At 43.3% G+C, this 23,747-nt stretch overlaps 1 protein-coding gene across 1 annotated transcript in view; it reads left to right on the top strand.

Annotated features, from left to right (window-relative positions):
- The first annotated feature begins 1,142 nt into the window (after positions 1–1,142).
- Positions 1,143–23,747, top strand: part of CLVS2 (clavesin 2) — a 59,445-nt gene continuing 36,840 nt past the window's right edge. The window contains exons 1-2 of the mRNA XM_056344687.1: positions 1,143–2,088; positions 12,231–12,405. Of these exons, the coding sequence (XP_056200662.1) occupies positions 1,700–2,088; positions 12,231–12,405 (564 nt within the window). The 5' untranslated portion in view covers positions 1,143–1,699. The remainder of the gene's footprint in view (positions 2,089–12,230; positions 12,406–23,747) is intronic.

The raw sequence follows: 23,747 nt of genomic DNA, 5'->3' as shown, positions 1-23,747 counted from the left end.
CCTATTCCCCATATATACCCGCTACACGGGTCAGTGGTCTCAGCGCCTCGTCAATAATTCAGCCTGTGTGCTCTGGCTATGTCATCCTGGGAAAGGAGCCCAATGCAGTGTCGAAAAGCTGCGCATCCTATAGGAAGGAGGAGGATGTACATGTTATAGGTTTTCCCGTGTTTGCTGGATCTTTCACGTGAGCTCGATTTTCAGGCGCATTTGCGTCGGGGAAGCTCAGCCCCTCAGACATGGGACAAATGTTCTTCAGTAGGAACTTCTCTGGAAAGCAGGCTGCAGCACCAAACTTTCCCGCGTGAAAAAAGGCACTTTCTGCCCCGGAATATTCAACACGCAGTAGTCGCAATGTAACACAACTCAAGGCACGGGGCCAAAGAGGGGGTGGCTTTATTGTATTCCCATTTTTTTACGCGCACAATGTTTCATTTTAAGATACTCAGTCAAAAGAGGGGATCCAAGCCGAGCGATGGCTCCAGGCACACCCCCCCGCCGCCGGCGCCACCCCGAGATTTACATGGCCCCCGGCCCCGCAGCCCGCGCCCCCCGGCAGCCACCATCTTGTTCCCCACACCCCCGGCGCGGCCCCGCGCAGCGCAGCGCAGCAGCCCCCGCCGCGCAGAGCCGCGGTGCGGCCGCAGCCCCCCCATCCCCCCCCCGCGGCGGGCCGGGCGGGCGCTGCGCGGGGCCGAGGGGGCAGGGCCGCCCCCGCGCTCCTCCGCGCCCGCCCCGCCCCGCCCCGAGCGCCGGCTCCGCGCGGCGGGGGGCAGGTGCCGCTGCGCGCCGGGGCGGGTGCGCGCGCCTGCGAGTGCGTGTGCGCGCGCGCGCGCGCGGGTGTGCAAGGCGGGGCCGCGCGGCAGAGGCAGCCCCGCGCCGGCTGGTGCCATCGGGAGCCGGGGCGGGGAGCGGGGGAGGGCGCGGGGGCGGGCGAGCATCCTCGGGGCTGAGGCTCCGTTTGTCTTTCCGGGCTCCGCGCTGGCGAGCGGGAGGCTCTGCGGTACCGGTACCGGCGGGGTACCTGCGGATCGGCTTCCCTCCTCCTCGCTGGTTTTGTTGGGTGGTTTTCGGGGGGGGGTGTTTATTATTTTTTTTTTAGTTTGTTGTTGTTGTTGGTTTTTTTTTAACCCTCCCTCAAATCCAGGGAGACGCTTCTGAAGCGGGGCGAGCGCTGATCTTACGTAAATGGTGCCGCTCCGGCGAGGGCCCCCCCCCCTGCCAGCCCCGGGCCGGGGGAGCGCCCCCGGGCGCCGCTCGCCCTGCCTAGCGGCCGGGCCCCTCGCCGCCGCCGCAGCCCTGCCTGAGATCCGCACGGGCGCCGGCACCGGCGCGGGCGAGCGGCAGCGGGCGGCCCCGTCCCCGGCGGGTTTCGGCGCCTCCGCGGACCGGCTGCGGGGATGATGCGGCGCGTCGGACCCCGCGGCGGGGAGGGCGCTATGTCAGAGAGATAACGCGCCTCCGCCCGCAGCCCGGGGGCAGTCTCGCTGCCAGCCCCCCCGGGACCCGGCTGCTGGGAGCCGCTCGCTTCTCGGCGGCCGGACTGGCCGCGGCGGTGGGGCCGGGGCGCGGCGGGGCGAGGCCCGGCGGGGCGGGGGAGCGGCGGCCGGCCGTGCCGGGGCACCCCGCCTGCGGGGGACAAGCGCCCGGGAGGCTGAGGAGCACAGGCAGCAGAGGCGGGGAGGAGGAGGGCAGCGCCATGACTCATTTGCAGGCAGGTCTCTCCCCGGAGACTCTGGAGAAAGCCCGGCTCGAGCTGAACGAGAACCCCGACACCTTGCACCAGGACATCCAGGAGGTGCGGGACATGGTGATCACCCGGCCCGACATCGGCTTCCTCCGCACCGACGATGCCTTCATCCTGCGGTTCCTGCGGGCCAGGAAGTTTCAGCACTTCGAGGCGTTTCGCCTCCTGGCCCAGTACTTTGAATATCGCCAGCAGAACCTGGACATGTTCAAGAGCTTCAAGGCCACCGACCCGGGCATCAAACAGGCGCTGAAGGATGGTTTCCCCGGTGGGCTGGCCAACCTGGACCACTACGGCAGGAAGATCCTCGTCCTTTTTGCTGCTAACTGGGACCAGAGCAGGTAAACGCAGAGCCACCTGCCTGCCTTAACCCCTTCTTCCCCCAGGGCAATGCGTGGGAAAAGCCGTGCCAGCGGGCGGGTGGGCAGCGGGGACACAGCCGGCTCTGCCCGCGGCAGGCTGGGCAGCAGCGCAGGAGGCAGAGGGAGAAGAGAAAGAAGAAATGTATTTTGTGCCTCAGGGCCTTTTCAGCCTTCTCATCCTTTAGGGTGTGAATTTTGGAAGGGAAGTAGAAGCTGCTCAGATGCTCTTCTCAGCTGGCTGATAGGAGTTTTACACCGTTCTGCCTCCCCTTAGCCGAAGTGAGCTGGCATGGTAGGTGCTGCGCTTACCCATTTGACAAAGGCTGGTTGCGCTCTCTGTGCTGGTCTTCCTGCTTCAGCACACACGGAGCTGCTCAGGTGCCATGGGAGGAAATGGGAGATGCTGTGTTAAAACAGGAGCATCCATCATGGCTTTTGAGCTGAAAAGTTTACCTGTGTGGGAAGCTGAGGTGCCAGATCCTTTCCCTTAGTTAAAGGGAGCTCTTCCTGAGCCACTTGGAAACGCTGGGATGGAAGTTTCAGTAACCACTTCTTTTCCCCACTCAAGCTGCTCCAAGCGTGAATTCCCTGCGTAATAAGATCCAAGCACACTAAGCTTTGGTAGGAAATTGAAGGAGGCTAGTGCAGTCCCTAGAACAATTTCTGATCTGTTTTGGGACCAGTCGAGCCTGATGATGACTTAGCAGGCTGACCCAAGAGCTGTCTCCCATCAAGGCCCTTACATGGTATCAAGACAATTACTAAAAGAGACACTATTTGGTTATTCTAAATATCTCATGGGTGCCATGCTCAGTTTCTCCTGCAGTCTAAAATTATATCCACAAAACCTGCTTGATTTTCAGTGCATGTAAATGAAGGACTCCATTAAGAGTGAACTCTAAAACCTATTCCTGTGAATGCTGAGTTGTTTCCCTAGGCTTCCAGCATGAAAGCAGGTTTAGAATCTGAAGCACTTCTTAGAGAGAAAAGTTAAAAACTTGCTAGTTGCCTTCACGTGAACCCAAACCATCTTTTTTGCAGTCAGCAAAGGCTGGGCGCAGGCAGTGCGGAGTGCTCAGTGCAGCTATCCCCAGCTCAGCTATTTTGAAACATGGGGAGGACATGAACAGCTAGCAGTGTGGCTAGAAGGGACAGTATCTGGGGGATCGGCATGCTGAAGCTTGCCCTTTAAATGTCTGTGTAGCTGTCCTCTTGCAGGCTGTGTGGATAGCCATTGCAGGGAGGGATCCCGCAGCTCCCTGACATGCACCAGTCAGTGTTACAGCCAGGGATGGGTCTCTGCCTGGAGGGTTGCTGGCCCACCATGGCTTTCCTCCTCCCCAGACAGGACGGCTGCATCCGCACTGCCTACAGGGAGTTTCCTGGCCCTTGCTCACCCGTGAATCGTGCTCAGGGACTGGAAGAAAGCTGTCTGGCACAAACCAAAACTGCCCATGGCCAGGCTAACAACCAGAAAGTGTGGATGAACATATGCAGAGCTGGGGCCAGTGTCCTTTTCCTGGTTTGGTTATCTAGCAGATGAAGCCAAAGAAGCTGAATGAGGAAGCAGTGGTGATGAGGCTAAGGACTCCTTGAGTGGGCTTCGTGTCCCACATAAGGACCAGGTCAGCTTTTTATTTTTAAATCAACTCTGCAAGCTCTTAAACATCCCTGAAGGGAGAATTAGGAAAGCAATTGGTGTTTAGGCCTTTTATTAAGTCATACATCTATGATGAAGGAATTCCCTTGTTAAAGGTAATACCATTATTTCTCATTAATGAAAAAAACCCCAAAGCTTTATGTGGCACTTTTCAGATCATTAGTTCCTAGTCAAAAGAACACCAGAATCCAAGTTCAGAGATAAGGTAGCATTAAAAAAAATAATTGTCATGTGAAAAGAATAGGTTTATTTTCTTCTTAATTTTGGATGTGCTGATAATTAAACTATGTGAGATCAGCTGACACAACAGTAAATTTATGGTGGTTTTTTTCATGAAGTCCTATTGGGACAATTAATATTATCTATGCTATCATAGCAAAGTGACTGGGGTACACCAGAGCACCTAATGGCTATGTTTGCAGTTGGATGCCTACTGCTTTTCAGCACTGCACGCCCACCACACGCCTATCCTCCAGAGCAAGGGACTTGTTTTCAGATAGACCGCTCAGACAAAGGGGAGAGAGCTGAAGCCCAGCTGTGGGGAGTGGCTTGCTTCAAGGCACATGACAAGTCAGTGGCAGATCTGGGAATGGAGCTAGGTCACTTTCTTGTCTAATTAATTTAGTGTCTTCCATTATTTGATGTTCAGCAACTGAAGCTGGGGAGCATTGTGTATGGAACTTACACTAAACCAGCTGTGCAACATGTCACAAGCTTATGCCTTAACTGACTTGAGAACTTGTAGTATGAAAAAGCAGCGCTGCTCTTACAGCAACAATGGGAGGATTACTTCTTGAAGTCTGTCTTGTTAGGACCTCTTCATATGCTTCGTAAGCTAAGCTAATAGAGCACAGCAAGCCTCCAAATCTATCACATTTGTGCAACTTATTATGGCCAGCATGTAACAATTAGAAATAAAAAGTCCCAATTTGTTATTTAAGTGAAGAGCAGACATACTATAGATGATTTATACAGCACCAGCAGACTATGATTTACATAGTTCCAAATAGAAAGAAAAGTGTGGGAGGCAAAAAATTCCTATGGTAAAACAAGCCTGTGTACTAGATGTTGAATCATTAAATTAAAGCAGGGCCTGAAAACTGTACCAGATGTCCTACCATCTGAACAACTAAATCAGACATGTATTTAAAACAAACAAAAAAAATGGAAAAGTGAAGGATAATGCACTGAGTAGCACGGCAGCTTTTCCATGGGACTGCCTAACTTTCCACCCAGTCTTTAGCATGGGGAAAGTGAAGATGGCTGGCATTCCTGCCAGGAGGCTGGATACACTTGGGGAGGGATCAGCCTTCCCTATTAGCTTCCAGATTGTTGATTCATAACTACATTTGGCTTGTAGGTGTGTACGTGCATTTGAAGACGCCCTTTTCCTTAATGTGTCCAGCTGGTGAAGCTTTTTTTCCAGTTAATGGTACAATTAACTTCAGCTCTCAGCGGCAAGAGATCTGTTGTCATGCATGTTCTTCTGTATGATTTGTGGCACCTGTATACAGATTCCCTAGAAAGATCAGTCCATTTTGATGCTATTTATTTTAAATCTTTCCCAGTGTTAATTATATCAGAATTTTCCCTAGCAAAGTGCAATAGAAGAGTGCAGCGATACCTAGTTGCTGTCTGTGTCACAGTGACCCAGTCAGCTCACACCATCCTCAGTGAATACAGAAATCCACTGCACTCATTACTGTTAGCTCTGCTGTTGCATCAGATGATTTACAGCAGGGCAAAGACAGAGTCCACTGGTTTGCTTTTGAAACTATGCTTTTGTGTGCAGAAGTGCTAGAAACTTTTCTTTTCCTCCCATTAAATGAAATTTTAAATTCTGTAGTTATTAAGAGGCTCAGCTCACTATTCATCCCAGGCAAGCTGACAGGGTATTTTTCAAGCTGTGATGGAGACAGTGTGACAAAACAAATGGCAATGCTAACAATAATAACATATTAGCAATAACAAAATACCTGGTCAACAGAGTCAATTTTTGTTTGGAAGTTACATCTTTCAAATAATAATTATTAAGTAGTGCAAACACTGTCATTTTTTCTACAGTTTTTCCTGCTGACTGATCCTGTCTTATTGTTTCCTAGCTTTTCCCCAGGTGTTCGTATCTGCTATTATCACTTGTGTTTAGACTCTGAGTGTTTTGGCTAGGGATCTTTTTGATCAATGCTAATGTAAAATTTAGATCAGCTGAATCTTCATCTGCCACTATGACTGTTAGACACGGGGCTAATATAAAGAGTAATGTATGGTATTAAATCTGAATCTAAAAGTTAATCTGGTAAAATATGTGAAGCGGTTTCTATTTTCCTATGCATTTTTGTATCACTGGTCGTGCTTTTTGTTTTTAGATGGAGGGCTCCCAGGGCACGCTGCCGTTATTTAAGCAGAATAGCTCTAAGAGATGTTTCCATCCCCCATCTTCTCAGCATTCAAATCAGTACCCAGACTGACAAACCAAGGAGATATGAAGCATCATTTCTAGGTGCTCCTTTATGTATCTTGAGGGGTCTTATAGCACTGAAATTCTAAAAATATTAAGCCAGAGCAGTAGGTTAGAAGTTGGATGATGTCTCAGAGACTTGACCAGCTTTCTCTTTTAATTGACAGTGGCACAACAGCTCATTTGACAGCAACCTTTGCTTGGCCAAATGGTGATGAGCTTAAAATACAGACTGTGCGTTCCTTACATGTTTGGGATCTTTAGGAGACATGTGGCTTAAATACAAGCAAAGAAGACTTTAGCATTTATCTCTTGTATTTAACAGTTTGCATCCTGAGAGGCAGAGTCATGCCTCTCAGTTTTAATTCTCAAAATAACTTGAAATTTCTTGCTGTTGGGGGCAGTGGGGTGGGGGCCGATATGACAAATAACGATAGTGATAGTAGGGCAACTCTGCCAAATCAGTTATCTCTTACTCAGTGCAAAAGTGAATTGACTGGGACCAGGATCTGGTTAAACAGATGATACGGTGGATGCCACTCATCATCAAGCACATAAAATATTGAAAAGAAGCTGACACAGCTGGATTTGACGTGAGACATCTTTACCCTGCATTCTCCCTGTCTCTTCTCTTTCTGTTTGCCTGGTGGAGATCACAGTGGCCTTTGGGAGTGAGGAGGATGCATAAACCACATAAGCAAGAGGTAAAGGTGAAAGCTCACAGTGAAATACTACCAAGAGTTGTTAGCAATATCTGCTAAACTCTTTCCCAGAAATCCTTGGCAATACATTGAATTTGTTCATATCCTTTAAGAAAATCTCAAGGAACTTTTCTTTTTTATAAAGGGGAAGTTGCTGCCACTGTTAAATTACAAGAGTGGGATGCTCAGTCAATTGTTTGAGCTATTCTGTTCTGGGCAAATCAAGACCTCAGTGAGGCATTGCCTTAGAAAGCTTTGTCGCTGTTGTAATAGACATGGTAGCCATCCTGAAGCATTTGAAAGAATCACTGTCAGTGTGGCTATTAACTTGTCAGACCTTCCCAGGCTCGTTGCTTTGAAGTCAACCTGAATGAAAAATTTCAAGAGGCAGCAGAGTGTGTCTGTGCACCAGTCCCCACCTCATCTTAACTCAAACTGGGACACACATGGAACAGAAAGAGTGCATTATATATGTGATCACCTACTTGCAGCATTAGTTATTCACATTAACAATGGGGCTAAAAAAGTTGTCTAAGCTTTCTGTCAAATTAAGCATGGTTCTATAAATAGAGGGCATTAAATACATTTAAATTAACCATGAGTTCTAGATTATGCTAGCAATTAGTAATACCTTGTAGCTACCGTGTGTCCCGTAAGAGTCTGTTTAAACAAGTAGATGCAACTGAATTTAGCCATAAATAAATAAGGATTTATTTCTACGCAGCCTGACTCTAGGCTACTGCAGAACATGTGCTGCAGCAAATCAGGCCCAGCACACCCTACGTACCTGTCAGCACTGGAGCATCACTGTGAAATGGGCCAGGGCACAACGAGCAGCTTCCTGTCCCCTACATACACACTGCTGCTTAACCGAGGTTGGTAAGAATAAAGCAACACCATCTTCCCCACAGACTGAACACCATGGTCTCTTAAAATTTAAGGCTGATGTGTTGATTATGGGTTTTTCTTGAAGTAGAAAGACAGTCAAAGCCATCTTGGATGAAATTTATTTCACACTTACTAGCTTATACCATTTTTCTCACTTTTGATTGGTTGTAATTCTGTACCTGTATGGAAAGTAATTTCAGCAAGACAATCGCGAGTAATTTTCCCCACTTTCTTTTCACATAGGATTTTAGTTTCCCTAAAATCCAGCCAAGGATGGAGCGTATTTTATGGCAGAGTCTGTGCATCCTGGTGCTGACATGAACAGTAGTAGGAGTGAAGTGAAATGTTGAACAACATGGGGCTGGAGTGGATTAAAGATGAGTCTTTATGCAAATAACTGTGCTGTGTGAAAGCTTCTGTATAGTTTCTTTAATCATGTTTCATTTGCTTGGGTTGCTCAGCTGATACTTTGGATACTCAGTTTGCCATTTGTACCACCTAAGATTTCTTCTCTCACACCGGGTTTACGTTTCTGACTTGCCTCAGCATGTGCCCAGAGTGAAAGCTGCTTTAAATATCCACTAATACATTTGACTTTCTTGTCTGGTTTTCTATACTGGGCTTAAGTAATGTATCAAAATCAAGAGAAGAGGTCGATTACAGAATGGAGGATAGTGCCTATTTTCAACTAATTGCCCTAAGCGTATTTCAGGTGGGAATCTTGGTTGTTAGTGATGTGTCCGTGTATGCTCCTAATGTGGCTTTTTAGGCTTAAAGAGTGCTTCAGATACCTACTTTGGCAGAAGGTGTTCTTGCTTGCTTCTAGCTAGATGTGTGCTCTTCAGGTCTTGTTTTCAGAGAGGACCTTTTGGCTTTTTCAGTAAGTAAACATACAGTATCATCCTTGATGTTGTGGACTGTATTTCTTACACTAAGCAAAACTGCAATAGGAGTTACGGTGATGGTGGATATGCCATAGATTTATGGCCCAGCCCTGAGACCATTGGTTACTCTCTGTAGCAGCTGAAATCCTGGTCTCGTGGATGCCTGGCAGTTTTCCTGTTGACTTGAGTGAATTCAGGACATAATTAGGTGTATTTGTGTTTATATGTATACATCTATATATTTACCACATAGGTATATATAACAGCACTTTATAGCCAGTCTTAGAGACCTGGTTGGCCACAATCTTTATGTTTAATGCACCAGATTTCTAGCAGCATTGTGCCACTAGGGAGCCATTAATCCAAGACATGAGATATCTCACTGAACTCTCTGAGGAGGACGTTAGAGATCTACATCGGGAACTTGGGACCCATCTTCTTGGAATGGATGTAGGGTGCTTGCAGCAGCCTTCTGCTTCATGGAACAATTCTCCTGGAGAATGAGTTCTTCTGAATGGGGCAGAATCAAGGTCAAGCGAGGTTGAGGCTAATTTTAGGATTTGAGTGTTTCTAATGATAGGTTAGAAAGATCTGATGGATAGATAGAAAAATCAGACAGATTAGCTCTGACAAATGATCTTCCACAGACAGGCATTAGCTGGTGTCCCAATGTCTCACCTGATGTAATTTCCTTCCCAGTGCAGTGTTTCCCCTGGGAAGGCATTTTACAGGGTATAGATCCATCTAATGTCGTAAAACAATAAAAAAAATAGTATTTCTGAGACCTCCACCACCTTGTGGAGGTAACCAGGGGTTTGAGGGCAGTTGGCCATGCTCTGAGCCCAGCCCCGACCCAGACAGCCCCAGACATGACTCTGTAAACCTCCTTCCCTCAGGCTAAGTGCGTGTTTTAATCCCGATGTTGGCAGTTGGATGAAATGCGTGTCATACAGGGGATTTTTAGTTCCCATGGTGATTCGGTGCCCTCCACTGTCCATGTTCCAGTGTTGTAATGGGTAGGTAGACTGGTCTGCAGATATGCTAGGCAAACGAAGACCTTTTTGGTGTCAGTAAAATCTTCTATAGTCTTAGTGCTGCCAAGCACTTCCTACGCATCCTGTTATACATGCGCAGACTCATTTGGGAAAAAGCCGATGAGTGATTTCATTTTTCTTCAGGTTGCTCTTCGTGCTGTGGGGCTGGGGGTGTGTGTTTGCTTCTTATGAGTTGCAGCAGCAATGGTGGCATTTTGCCCAGGTGTCCAGCAGTTGGGCTGGGGGGAACTGTGCTGCCTGGGGAGAGGGGGAGCATCAGCCCCGCAGTGCCAGAGGCTGCTCTGCCACAGCAGCCCCTGTGCCCCCAGGCAGGTTTGCTCAGGGCAGGCAGGGCACTCAGGTGTGCTTCACGGTGCCTACTGCAAAAACAGGGTCCTGACTTAACAGACCTTTGATAATCAAATTGTGCTAACAGTTTCAAGGATCCAGGTTTTGAATGTTTTCCTTCAAAATAGGTTTTAAAGCATGTCTTTTTCTCCCCAATGGGCAAAATTCCAATTACAGAAATGGTCTTTTGGTTTTTTCCTACCAAAAGGAGATAGAGAATTTTAGTGTTCTGAGGATTTCCCTAGGGAAATTACAGAGAAGAATTTTTTGTGTGCTGTTTCCTGTCCTGGTTGAAAAAAATCTGAATGAAAAAGAGGGAGCATGCCAAACTTCCTGTAAAACTTAGATCTCAGAAAAAGCAGAAGGAGAGGAGTGAAAATTTTTATTCCAGTTAACTAAACCAAATTCAAAACAAAATTAAGTTTCCAAAATGAAGAGAAGAATAATGTAAAACAGTGCTTCTCCTAATGTTTTCTGGGGAAAACACACTTTCTTGCGTTCACTTGTGTTAGGCTGACATTAAGAGAGTCCTTTTCTAGTCACTTTCCTAGGAGTGCATAGTTGAGAAGTTCACTGAGTTTTAGTTGGCTAAAAAAAGAAAAGATGGAAGATGTGAGGAGTCAGCTAGAACAGATTAATTTAATTTGTGTTATTTCCCTTTGCAGATACTTTCAAAATATAGTTATGTACCCAATGTAACAGTGTACTCATTGTATTAAAGCAAGTAGAATTCAGTATAATTTAATGTAATTTCTAAATAGGCACACATGTTCTTTGTTACATATGCAGTATGGTGAAGATTTCCCTGGGGATTCATAGTTTTGAGAACTTTTATGTTTGATGCCATCATGGGAGTCTTTTAGAGGGCCTTACTTAAATACATGTGCACAAACACTGAAGATTAACTCTTTCTTTTGTTCCTGGCATATTTGCTTATCCGATATTTTTCTGGTTTAATTTTCTAATGCTACATCTGATACTGTGGTGCGGACCGGCAAATTTACGTCTGTTTAAGTTTTACTTTTAGAAGAGATTTTTAGATATAAACCATAGTTAGCCTGAAAGAAAATCAAAATTTAAACTACTACTTTCATCTCTCTTTAAAAAGCCCAGATAATTCTGGTGTTTTGCCTTTTTTTTTAAAAACAACCTGTAAGCTAAACTGCAAGTTGATTAATAACTCTATTATATGCAGTCTAAAGATGATATTGCTGTATATATTTAAGCTATTCAGCTGTGGTATTAGGTGCTTTAACTTCAAAAAAGAAAGATTATACTCAACAGGGCTTGGCAATATGGAATTATGTCATCTTTTACAAGATGGTTGATCTAAGAAAAGATGATGTGCATATATGTAAACCACGTAATTACATATTGTAGGTGGCATCTTTGTAAACCCAAATTTAACATAGAAAATTCTAGGACTGATGAATACCGTGTTCTAAACTTACTGCTGAAACCACATAATCTGCATAAACGAAGTACTCTGTACTCACAAGGCAGTTACTTAACTTTTAAAAGGTTGCTATTGCTCTTAACAGAAGCAACTGAAAGCCCTAGTATGTGTTACATTCTGCTTTCAAGATCCTTGCCTAATCAGCTTTCTGTAATACCCCTTGTAGATTTAAGAGAAAACATTAATCAGAGAGAGGGAAAAGGAGGGCATGTGGAAATCCCTCTTTTGGCTGATAATTTTGTAGAAGTATTATTTCAATTGCTTGGAAAAATACAGGAGGAAACTTTGGGTCTAGGCTTCAGGTGCTAGACTCAGGTTTTGGTATCATTACAATTTTAGAAAAATACAATTTGCATAGATATGCTTGTAGAGACATTTAATAAAATGTGTAGATATAAAGCAGCTTAGGGGACTACGGAAAAGTTCAAATTTCCTTCCAGTGTGTTGTGTTCCTGTAGTTTGTTCTGCCTGGCTGATGGTCTAGATGTACATAATCCTACTCCAGAGGGTGAGTTCTATTAATTGAGCTTTTGAGACTTTCCCAGCTTTACATACCCATGACTTCTGAGGATGTGTTTGCGCTCCTTTGATTTAAACTTTTGGCAAGCAGTACAAAGTAAGAACTCTCAGCGTTTCTCCACATCTGTGGTTGTTGCTCCTTTCTTGACCGAATCTCCCCTTAACATTCACAGGTACACACTGGTGGATATTTTGCGTGCCATACTTCTTTCTTTAGAAGCCATGATAGAAGACCCCGAGCTTCAAGTGAATGGATTTGTTTTGATTATAGACTGGAGCAACTTCACCTTCAAGCAGGCCTCCAAGCTCACACCAAGCATGCTTAGATTAGCCATAGAGGGCCTTCAGGTAACATTCTTCTTTTCTTGCTCTTCTTCATGCTTTGTTTTGCAGTTCATTACAAATCTATGTGGCTAAAAAAACTTCTGAATAGCAAGGGTACTAACACCTTAAGGTATGGATGAACAGGCAAGCTACAGTGGCACAAGTTAAGACGTGAGTGCAGTCAGCTAACCGCAGTAGCACCTGGTGTGTAGGCTCCTTCTTTGCCATCGATAGGAGGTAACTTCTCTGTCTTTATTCTGAGGTGGCTGGCTTCCTGTAAGTTCAGACTGTAGCTTTTGCAGCAGCAAGTTAGAAATAATCAGTTTATCTTGTGCAGGGCTAATGAAATACAGGCTGCTGCTTCCACGCTGGGTTATTTTTCCGTTAGAGGCAGGCTGTGCATCATTTGTTCTGAAAAGAGTGGGCACTGTGATGAGACAGTTAGCTGGGACTGTTTACTTAAAGTTCAGCATCTGCTCGGCATTTTTGCTTGGTCAGGATTAATTTGAGCAGCAGCTTCTGGGACTGAGTATACAGTGATTTAAATTTGTTTCTGCTCATTGTAAATGCATTTTACATGGCACTGGCACACCGGTGGAAAGGATACTACATAACTCTCGGCTGTCTCCTATGATCTTTAATGCTTATTAAAATGAAAAACTAGAATCTGTAAAGTAGTTATTTTTTGTGCAAGTTTGAGTTGCTGTGTTAAAAATACCAGTAATTCACTCCTGTGGCACTGTGCCTTGGTTTTACAAGGACATATATTCCTTTTCTGTGATGTTTTTATCATTTACACATTTTTATTACTCATAAAACAAAATAACAGCCGTATCTTTCAACTTTCTTTGCTTTGATATTGCTATTTTTGAAGCAACTTGTATAGCAGTATCTAAATCTTGAAATGGCTTAACCAGTATTCAGTCTACTGTTGTACACAGAAGGGTAGTGACAGTCATGAGACGAAGATCTGTTTTCATTTTGTTGTGTTTCTTTATGCAATGATGTGATTCCATGGTCTTGAGAACTACATTAAAAGGCAGCAGTAAGATCTGTGCTCCAATAGTGCTGCATTTCCTTTTATTACTTTCAAAGTTTTCTTTTTGTGTGCTGTTTTTCAAAGTTAGCCATTGTTTTCTTGTTTAGAACATGAATAAATAGTTCAGTGGTCTTTGGCTTTAAATGATGGTGTTTCTTCTTGGACATTACTTAGAGGTGGCTATTATGAGCAGTGGATAACTGCATTTGAAAGTATGATGGATGACCTACCAAACCTCAGGTGGGCTCTGAGACTCTGTGTTCTCCTGCCATTGACTGGCTCATTGCTGAGCTGAGGTGAAGTCCATTGGCTTAATTTACCCATGCCCCCAGCTTTGTATGTGTGAATATCTTGAGTCTGATGGCCAGGGCATCATTTTGTGGCCACTGCTTCAGTCCTGTTGTCTCCAGAGATGTAAAACTGGGCGTGAAATGCTCCAGAAGAGAGAATGAAATGGCCAACACTTGAGGCATCTGTCCCAATCTGTGACAAGTGTTGTTATCTGTAAGCAATTTTTATAAGACCTTTTACCACAAGTCTTTTGAAGAAATACATTAGTTGGGCTCTTATAATACAGCACTTAATTTTCTGTGGAGAACCACTGAGGGAGTGAGGGCTAACATTCTTATACTAGCAAAATTAACTGACTCTCTAGTGACATTTTCCCAATAGTTATACTACTTGGGGGGTTGTTTATATTTAATTTCTTCTTTTTTTCCCCCTTTTTTCTTTTACTTGGACATTTTACTGTGTAAAAATATATTAGAATCAATGAAAACACAACTGTGCCGAGCATCTTGGAGAGCGAAACCTCACTTCAAAAACAATTGTGATCAGGAGAGAAATAAGAGGAAAGCATGGTGGAAAGATGGTACAGAGAGACTCTGGGCAAGGCACAGGTTTATTTGTGCCTCTTGCAAGATTTCATGCCTGAAACATTAGATTCCCTTACCCTCAACAGGGACTGCCTTTGCTTTTATTTTGGATGAAAATATGTAGCAGAAATATCATTCTGAATGGTGGCAAAGTAAAAAGTGCTTAATCAGGTGGTATGAAAAAGAACAACTCACACACACTTTATTTATGATCTTTGTAAATACTCTCTGTTTAATCAGAGAAATGGAATTTACTCTGGCTTACAAGATTTAACAGGGCTCAAGATGCTGAACTTTACCATTTGGAGAATTTAAATATTTGTGTTGCTTGGGTGGAAAGGGACAGTGGGAAGGGATTAGTGACCACTGAATTTGATGTTAACTAAATCCCTTTGCCTCCTGGATGAAATCTACTAAATTTGCATTATACTTGCTTAGCTACCATGGTGAGCAGAATATTCAACATGGTACATACCAAAAAGAGTTGATTACAAGCTATGGCATTTCTGGGCTCTTCACGACTGCTTGGTTTTTAGGAATTTGCTTTTGAAAGTATATAAATAAATATATACAGTTTTCTACTGAAGACAAGTTCTGCTATACACTTTGCATATCTGTGTTAAATGGGACTATGAAAGGAAGCATACCCCTAACTGACTTGGATACATTAGAAAAAACTCCTAGGTCATTGCTTTCAGGAAAGGAGCCTTTTGGCCATGGAATTTTTAATGTTAAAGGACAGCAATTATCTGTAAACTAATGTGAATTTCCAGCATATCCATCCCAACAGTGCTGTACCAACCGATTGGTGCAGTGTAGGTCAGTGCTGATTTTTAGATAAATGATTCTGCTAGCCAAGAATCAAAAAAACCCTTTTGAGGTTGGGGCATTCAGCTGGAACTCTTGATGCTCCAGCCCTAGCTTACACACTGGCCTTGTGCTTTTGGAAAAAAGGAGCAGTACTCTTCCCTGTGGATGAAATGCTGCAGCATTTATGTTGCTCCTTGTCAGTGAGGAGGATTTGCAATTAGAATCCCAACACCTTCCGTAGTGAAGAACAAGAACATAAGGAAATGCAACATGTAATATTCTTTGTTTTCTGAGAATGATCTGTCTGGATTAGGTGCCTAGGAGTTCCTAAAAGCTCAGAGCTGTAAAACCTAAGCAGAAGGAAAATGTTCTTTCAGAGGTGACACCAAAACCCATACCCTGACTTTAGCACTTTGTGTTGGCTCTCCCCGGTGTATTCAGTGTGTGGGTGTTTGTGAATCCTGGTCTTTAGGTGCGCACTTCTTCCCATTCATTGATTTCTGTAGCCAAGCACTGATTTTGGACTTGAGAAGAAGCCCATGTTACTCAGCAGCCGAATTCCCGAAAGCAGGGAGTGTTACGGTGTTGTGTGCTGCAACACCTGAGTGCCTTGAATAAGTCCCTTGCAAAAACTTTGAAAAGTTTTACAGAATTTTGCCTTTTTCACTGGCAAGGAGTTACAATTTGTGTGCTGCAGCTACTTTTCCCATAGAAAGACCAACTCTTGAGAGCTCAGAAGAAAGCAGTCCTAACTCTCCGTAGACAGTGATGAACTCTAAGCTCTTACCACACAAGAATGACAATTTGGTGTTATGGTCTGAAAAATACCTCTACGAAAATATCATCTCAATACATAATGTTGGTCAAAAAAGCAGATCAAATGTTAGGAATTGTAAGGAAAGAAATGGAGAGCAGGGAACATGGTGAAGCCACTGCAAAAAACTGTGCCATTGCTTCCGTCTTGAATGTTGTGGATGCTTCTGTTTTTCTGTCTCAGAAAGACTGCTGTAAGACTGAAGAAGGGCAAAACCTCCAAAAAGGTGTGGGCTGGTTTCTATATAAGGAACAACTAAGTTGTCTGGGTTTCTTCTGGATGGAAGAAGAAAAACTGTGGAAGGAAACTAGTTAGGTTGGAAGAGACCTCAGGAGATCAGCAAGTGCAACCTCCTGCTTAAAGCAGGGTTCTTCATGAGGTCCGACCAGGGTACAAACAAGGTCGTGGGTGGCTGGAAAGAGTGGACAAGCTTCAGATGTTGTTACATCCATTTTAAGAAATGGGCATCATCAGACAATACTAGCAAGAGGCCTGGCTCTACGTATGACACGGTGATTCTTTGTACAATATCTGCATAATCTGTGGAACTCCTTGCCATGGGAAATTGTGGCTGCTAGAAGTTTAGATGTGTTCAGAGAAAACGGGTAAGTTTGTGGGAGAGAAATGCACCAAGGATTACTAAATATGTAAAAGCCTTACCAAAGTGCAGAATTCCTCAGGCTGCACACAGATGGAGATGGGGTGAATGCTGAGTGGAAATATCACATATGCTGTCTGCATTGTATCGGCTCCAGACTCTCATTGTTGGCTTCTGTTAAGGACAGGATATGGAGTTAGATGGAGTTTTTATGGGACATAATAGGAGTCAAGCATATATTCTGTTCCCCCCACCTCTTCCCCCCTTTTTAATAATCTTTCTTTTCTTTTACGGCTCATGGCACTCCCATGCCCCCTTCTGCCCCAACACCGAGCTGGGAACATTTGGGCAGAAGGAGGGAGGAGGTTCTGGGTATGATGCTTTTCTTTGTGGTACTCCTTTTATAGCTACCTATATGGGCTTTTTATTAAATATCAAGAGAGCACTGTTTTCACAAAACAGTTAAAAACAGTGTCAAAGACTGAAAATTCCATTTGAAAATTATATTGGAAGTTGGGGGTTATTATTAACTCTGACAGACAGCTTTGGGGGTAATTATGAGTGACTTTCGCAAAATGGAAAGTTGTGGGTATGCGTAAGACACTTTACCTGATTAACTGGTATTTAGGATTCTAAAACCTGGAACACTAAATCCTTCTTAAATACTTGATTTCTATTTAGCTCTTAATAGTAGTTGCATACATGACAGATTTGTTTTGCATGTTGTCACTCAAGCAGGCTGTACCTCCAAATGCTTTGCAAAACTGCATAGTTATTGGTGGCTGAATATTAATGCTTTTTCTTTAGGTAAAAAGCTGGGCGAAAAGAGAAAATGATGCACATTTAATTGGGATCTGAACATATGTGGACAGGCAGCATTGTTGCAGAAGGCTGAAGACTTGCTTTCAGGTTGAGGATGTTTACAGAAGAGAGCGTGTAGTGTTGTTGGGGACAAGGCAGGTTTTTCAACTGATTGTGTCTTTTGTTTGTAACAAAGGAAGGCTTCATAAGCTAAAACAAACTCACTACTGTGAATGTGAAAGCAAAACTGAAAGGACATGAAGACAGTGTGCTTGCAGTTACTATTGCTATCCAAAACATATTTCCAACAGCTGTTCTTGTGAGTTGCAAGGACAATAGCTGCAACCAGATTTGCTGCAGCAGTGTAAGCTGGAAGTAACAGAGACCAGAGCACGTGCAGTTTGGGGATGACAGGGACAGGACTTCTGACTCCCATTTTCTTTAAGCATGAACTTCATCAGTATCTTACAGGGAATCTTATCTGAACATCACGGTGGGTTCACCAAGCACAGACAGTGCTTAAATTTTACCGTCAAGTTCTGGACTACATTTATCCAAGGAACTTCCAGAACTAAGGATGCCTCTGAAAACGGTATTTTGACTTCATATAATGACATGGTCACATGCTGTGTACAGTGCATAGTTAATAATGAGCTTAAGGAACAGTTACTCAGTACTAGCAGTGAGTATCAGTGAGTAGCAAACAAAAAAAAAAAAAAGAGAGCTTTAAATGTCTTTGCATCCAAACTTAAGGCAATGAAAAATGTTCATTCAGTGCTTGAGTTTTCCACTAGTTTTTGAGAGTAAGTCCTGACCTACTTTTTGAGAGGTCCTGACACTTCGCTTAGTGCTTGGGAGGATATTAAAAAAGCAGCAGGCTCAAGCTTTTAATGGGAGTATCTTCAGCTTTCAGGAGGGCTAGTAAATCATGTAGCTGCTTTCATTCAGTTTTTTATCAAGGAATTAAGCTGTTTGTAAATGTTAGAGTCCCCTGAGCCCAGGACTATTCCAGAGAGTGAAGCAATGCACTTGTAAACAGCACAATTTCTTACGAGTTCAACTGTTCTGTAGCAGCAGCAGAATGGGGTATTTTTCCTAAGAACTTGCTACTTTACAAGAGTTTACATATATTTGATCTTCTCTGCGTGTAGAAAGGCCATCAAAAAGGCTTGGCAGCAATTTACTGTGGAAACAGGGTGGACTGGAAGTGTTTGTTGGGCTGGGGCTTAACTTGCCAGGTGTGAAAGGACTTGATGGCCACAGCTCCAGCTCAGTTGCTGACAGGCATGCCTGTATAGACATAGCCATTTTTCAACATGGTCCCAGCTGTTAACCTGTTATCTGAAGACAGAATAATTAATTTCCTTGCCAGATTATTTTATGATGCTCAGCAATAAAAAATTGTTGAAAGCCTTTTTATTCTCACAAATGCAATTTTAAGTTGAGGAGATACTATTATCTCTTCTTATTTTCTGGCTGAGAGCTATTCTACTGAAAGAGTATTGCTAATTTTAAAAGGGTGCCCACTGTGACAGGCCATGGCCTGATTTTCAGTCACATTTTATATGTTCAGAGTCCAGCTGCCATTTATTTTTGATCAGGATGATTCAAGACTTGTAAAGTCTTGATCCTGAACCCCTAAGCCAGGAGCCTGAATTCCAGCATGGACGGTCTTCATTAGATGCTCTTTGAATGCATATAGTGCCTCGTGGGCTGCCACCTCTTTGAAACAAATCATAAGGAGCAGTAAACTGAACTCCCCTTTCACCCCAGAAGGTCTGCCGTGTGGCACCTTACTGGAAACTGCTGCAAGGATCCTTCATGGAGTTAAATATCCACCACCTAAACACTGGCACTGGAGCTAGTGGAGTAACTGCCTGCAGGAGGTTGTGATCCTCCATGTGATCCCACATGAGAAAGAGAGCAGGCACTTTGCCAGTGTTTTGCAGGTATTTGCTGTAACCAAGGCATGATTAGTTGCGGGGATCTTGGCTTCCATTCCAGTGCTTTGATCTGAGTGGCACAAACTCTTCCACCTGGTCCTCCTGCCCTTTTCCCTCTGAGCAGCCTTTGTCCCAGTCCTATTGCTTCCCCAGTTCTTTACCCCACTTCTCTTGACATCGCCTTACTTTGTACTAGTCTTCACTGATGTGTTCTTTCTGTCTCAGTGTCCTGATGTAACGCTCAAAACCCTCAGTCACCGTGGGTGACTGCATGGCATGTTAAATTCACCTTAGGCTCTTAGGAGATCTCAGACTTTTGTGGTCTCACTGTCGAAATGCTCTCCACATCTGCCTTGTAACCAGCTTCAAATGTCCTGGCTTCAAATCCCTCTTAACCACTGTTCCCGTTGCTCTTTGTACCACTCTGTAAAGCAGCACTAGAGAGTGAGTCCTGATCCGTTCAATCAAGTAAGCTCTCGAGCCACCGGGCTGTTAGGGAGGCAGTCCTTCTAGTTCCTCAAACTGGCTTCTAGTTCCTCAAACTGGAGTTGGGCTGCTTGTTGTATACGACTTGGTGCTTGTGGGGCTGGGCAGGAGATGTTAGGAGCTTCAGGGGATGTAGTGGAGTGACATGGAATGATCTGGGAAAAGATTTTTTGTATCTGGAATTTTCTTCTACTTCAACAAGACAGCCATGGTTAGTGTAGAAGCCAATGAAAATACTCGTAATTGACATTTTTCCATCAGTTCTGTCAACAGAGAAAGATGTCTAATTAAAATTATTGCAGCTTGAGAGAAAGAAAACAGAAGAGGGCCTTCTTGTACATGCAGACTGCCTCTTTCAGGAGCTTTTGTTAAATGCTGACCGCTTTTCCGTTTTATTTCTTTTTATCAGGAAGCTGAATCTATCTGTATTAAATAAAGGCAGTGACTAAATTGCTTCTGATTTAGCTGAAAAACTAATCTTATGCTAAGGTGAGTGGCACCAGCATGAGAAAAGAAGGGCTTGCAACACAGACTCAGTGTAGGAAGTACTTTCCCCCAAGCAGGGAAAGAATTCTTGGCACTGTGGTTGACTTTCTGTTGTTTCTAGTAGGCCACAGTTCAACAACTATATGGTTATGACCATTCCTCAGCTTCAAAATATGTAATTATTTTTGGGAGTGATTTTTCTCAGTCAGGGTGTAAATATTTCTCTTTGCTTCAGGAACTTAAGGCCATGAAAGGAATAAATAGTATTCTTCCTTGTAAGGTCACTCAGAAGTAAAACTAATTTGTTCTAAATCGTAATGTCAGAGACAGAAGACGTGTTTTAAGATCCTAACTCACCTTCCTGCTAAGGCAAGATTATCTCATGCATTATATTTCCTGGTACTTCACACAGTTTAATTTAAAGTCTTGAAGGTAGGTCTGGCATATTCTTTGGAAACCTTTCTATGACTTTTTGCTCTTCAGATTCCCCCTCGGCATTAATCCTAATTTTTCTATTTCAAAAAGTCACTGCCTGTAAAACCCTTTTCAATTTCACCATATGCTGTTGGGTCCAAAGCAGGAATTGGCGTGTGACTTTCAGTAACCCAAAGGAAGGAGTTGTTTGATGGCCTATCTACCTGCAACAGCAATGATCTGGAAACAGGACCTGGAGACATTCTTCCTGTCTTGTTTGCCACTGGAGGTGGTGAGATGTGAAAATCACCGGGATCAGCTTTATTTGGGGCACTTAAATTTACTTTTTTTGAAACTGTCCAAATCGTCTGTGTTATCAGTCCATTTTATATACACATCTTTCAGGTTTGTGTCATAAGGATACACTGGATCATTTTTGGAATTATTTTCTGAAATCAGTCTAACCTTTGTTTTCAGTGATGTTCATAAATCCTCTGTGATCTCATTAGGCTGTACACAGCTGGCTTTATGTTACTGTCTTCAGTACATACTGCCTCTGCACATAGTGGCTGTGATATCAGCTAAATTTCAGTGCTTGCTTCCCGAAACAACACAATGTAATTTTTTGGTGATTTGTGTTTATATTCCTTAGCAAGTGTTCAGCACCTATGTCAGTTATTTTTATGAATGCAGTTTGACTTTGGTGCTAAGCAAAATTTTGACTTTGGTTATAAGTGATGGCCATGCAGGACAGAACACTGCTGTGATATTTCACTAATGTTGAAAATCAAATGTGGGAAACTTCTCTACGGGCAAGTGCCATAAAATTGTGAAATTATATGGCTGGTGATGGTTTCTCTCTTCTCACGTTTCATAATTATAAAAAAATTAAGACCATTCAATTCTCATATGCTTTAATAGGCATAACTCTTTAAATAAGTGCTACTCTGGTGACTTAAAGTAATTAAAGGAACTGAAAGTTTAGATTTATAACTCATAAATTATATTTCTTAAAAAAAAAGTATGAACTCTTTCTAAAACATGGTACTCCAACTTGGATAATATGTTTGGTTTGGTTTTTTTTTTTTTTTTTCCAAAAACGCCCACCCTAAAACCCCACGCAAAATGCATTTCTCTAGTCATTTCCTGCATATTTTGCAAAGATCAGAATAAGTTCGTAAGAAACATTTCTAATTTCTTATTGTGTGGAATGGGAAAATAGTTCTTGTAATCTTTTCCAGTGTCTTCTGTAAAAAAAAAGGATCAAGCACTACTGTGTTGTCTATATGTAATGCATATCCAAACATGGATATGGGCTGGAATCTGAGGCGGCTGCACAAATCATTCTGTTGGTGGAAATTTGGGTGTTCATTCAATCCAAAGAACTGAATAGACCTGCAGTGCCTGGCACTGAGCAAATCTCATGTCAGCATCTCGCCCATGACAGTCCTGGCTGCGTTGGGGTGCTTGCTGGCTCTCGTGGGTTACATTTTATGTTGTCCCTCACTGTGTGCTGGAGTTCTGGCTATAAAATGTGTATTCAGCTCCCCTTATTTTATGGGGCTGACTCCAGTACCACACTGTGTCATTGGAAAACGCAAACTTTAATCACTGATCTTCACCTGTATTTAATTTCTTGCTCTTTTAAGTTGGTTCTTAAGAATCTGTTATATCTGTTCGAATTATCTGTGGGAAGGGCTTTCTGTCAGATAAAAACTGGATTTCAACCTTTTGCACTTCCCTCATTAAAAACATTTTCTGGAAGGAGAAAGTGGATCTGTTGTGATTCAGGAGAGGGCCTTCCTAAAGGTATGTTTAAACTGTAGTTGTCATTAATTCTTACCTGATATTGCACTGAATGTACCTTATTATCCACAAAATCTTCTGGGTTTGTTGGGAGGTGCCTTCATCCTGTGCCAATCTATTTGACTGCAAGGATCATCTAGAGCACTGCATCTTCTGGCTGAGAGCCACCATGCTAAGTATGAAGGATCCAGGATAAATCATCTGGCACTGTTAGTCCTCCAGCATTCTTCTCACAAAGTCTTTGCAAGAGTATAGCCAGTCCTCTGAGGTTTGCAATGCATCCTTCAGACCTTCATACAAAATATCCGTAGAGTATACTTCGGACACCAGTGAGTGCATACAGAAACAGTGGATACATTCAGTGATTCAAGTGCAGTAGTCAAAAACCCAGCCTTTTGGGGTGAAGATGGAGAAGATTTTGAAGGGCAGTGCTAAAGAGAGCAGAAAAGAGGACAGAAAGGATGTTAGGAAAAGACAGAATAGTTATGAAAGGATAGTGCAGGGTGTAGGGCAGAGTGGAGACCTAAAAGCCGCCCTTCAGATTAGATTTTGAAATGTTTCAAAGTAGAAAGTTCCATTTCCTATTTTATGGCTGTTTACAGTCTTAATGAATAAAATGTCATCTCTAAAACAAGTTTTTAAAAGCTGTACTACCATACCATTACAAAATTAAGATTTTTTTAAGTCATAGCTGACATACACCAGCTATAATTAGCCTCTCTCATACAACCAGATATTATTAGTCCCCTCTAGTTTTAGTTGGCAAGCAAATTGCCATTACATGGTGACTTTGACAGGCACCAAACATGCCTTGGGACTGTGTTCCTCCTCAAATCCTTACTCTACTTTACAGAAGAACTATATGAGTTAGCTGCATACCTCCAGCAACATATTTCCATTATGAGGGAATGCATTTAAATAGTTATGATTGATGAGGGATTATGTATCAGTAAGGAGCTGGTTGAGCCCCTCAACCGCTTATTTTCCCATCCTTTATCTTTCAGATTTTTAGAGATGCAGAATTGCAAGCAAGTTCAATGTATGTTTTGGGCATTAGCTAAGGTCCATTGAGTCATGCTTTTCAAGGCTTTTTGTTAAGAATATTGAGCAATTGATTTTCTCTGGAAAACCTGAGGGCATCTTCATACTGTAGCTATCAGTATGATCCAATTCTGTTCTCCACAGAAATTCAGCAGGGGTGCAATTTAATGAGACCAGTGAAAGGAATCTGTCTGCTCTATTTATAGCACACTAATTGATCAGGGTAGCCATGATAGGAGGAAACTTCAGAGAA

This window comes from Falco biarmicus, chromosome 6 (assembly GCF_023638135.1).
Source record: "Falco biarmicus isolate bFalBia1 chromosome 6, bFalBia1.pri, whole genome shotgun sequence".
NCBI lineage: Eukaryota > Metazoa > Chordata > Aves > Falconiformes > Falconidae > Falco > Falco biarmicus.
This window is presented reverse-complemented; position numbering and strand designations above follow the sequence as displayed.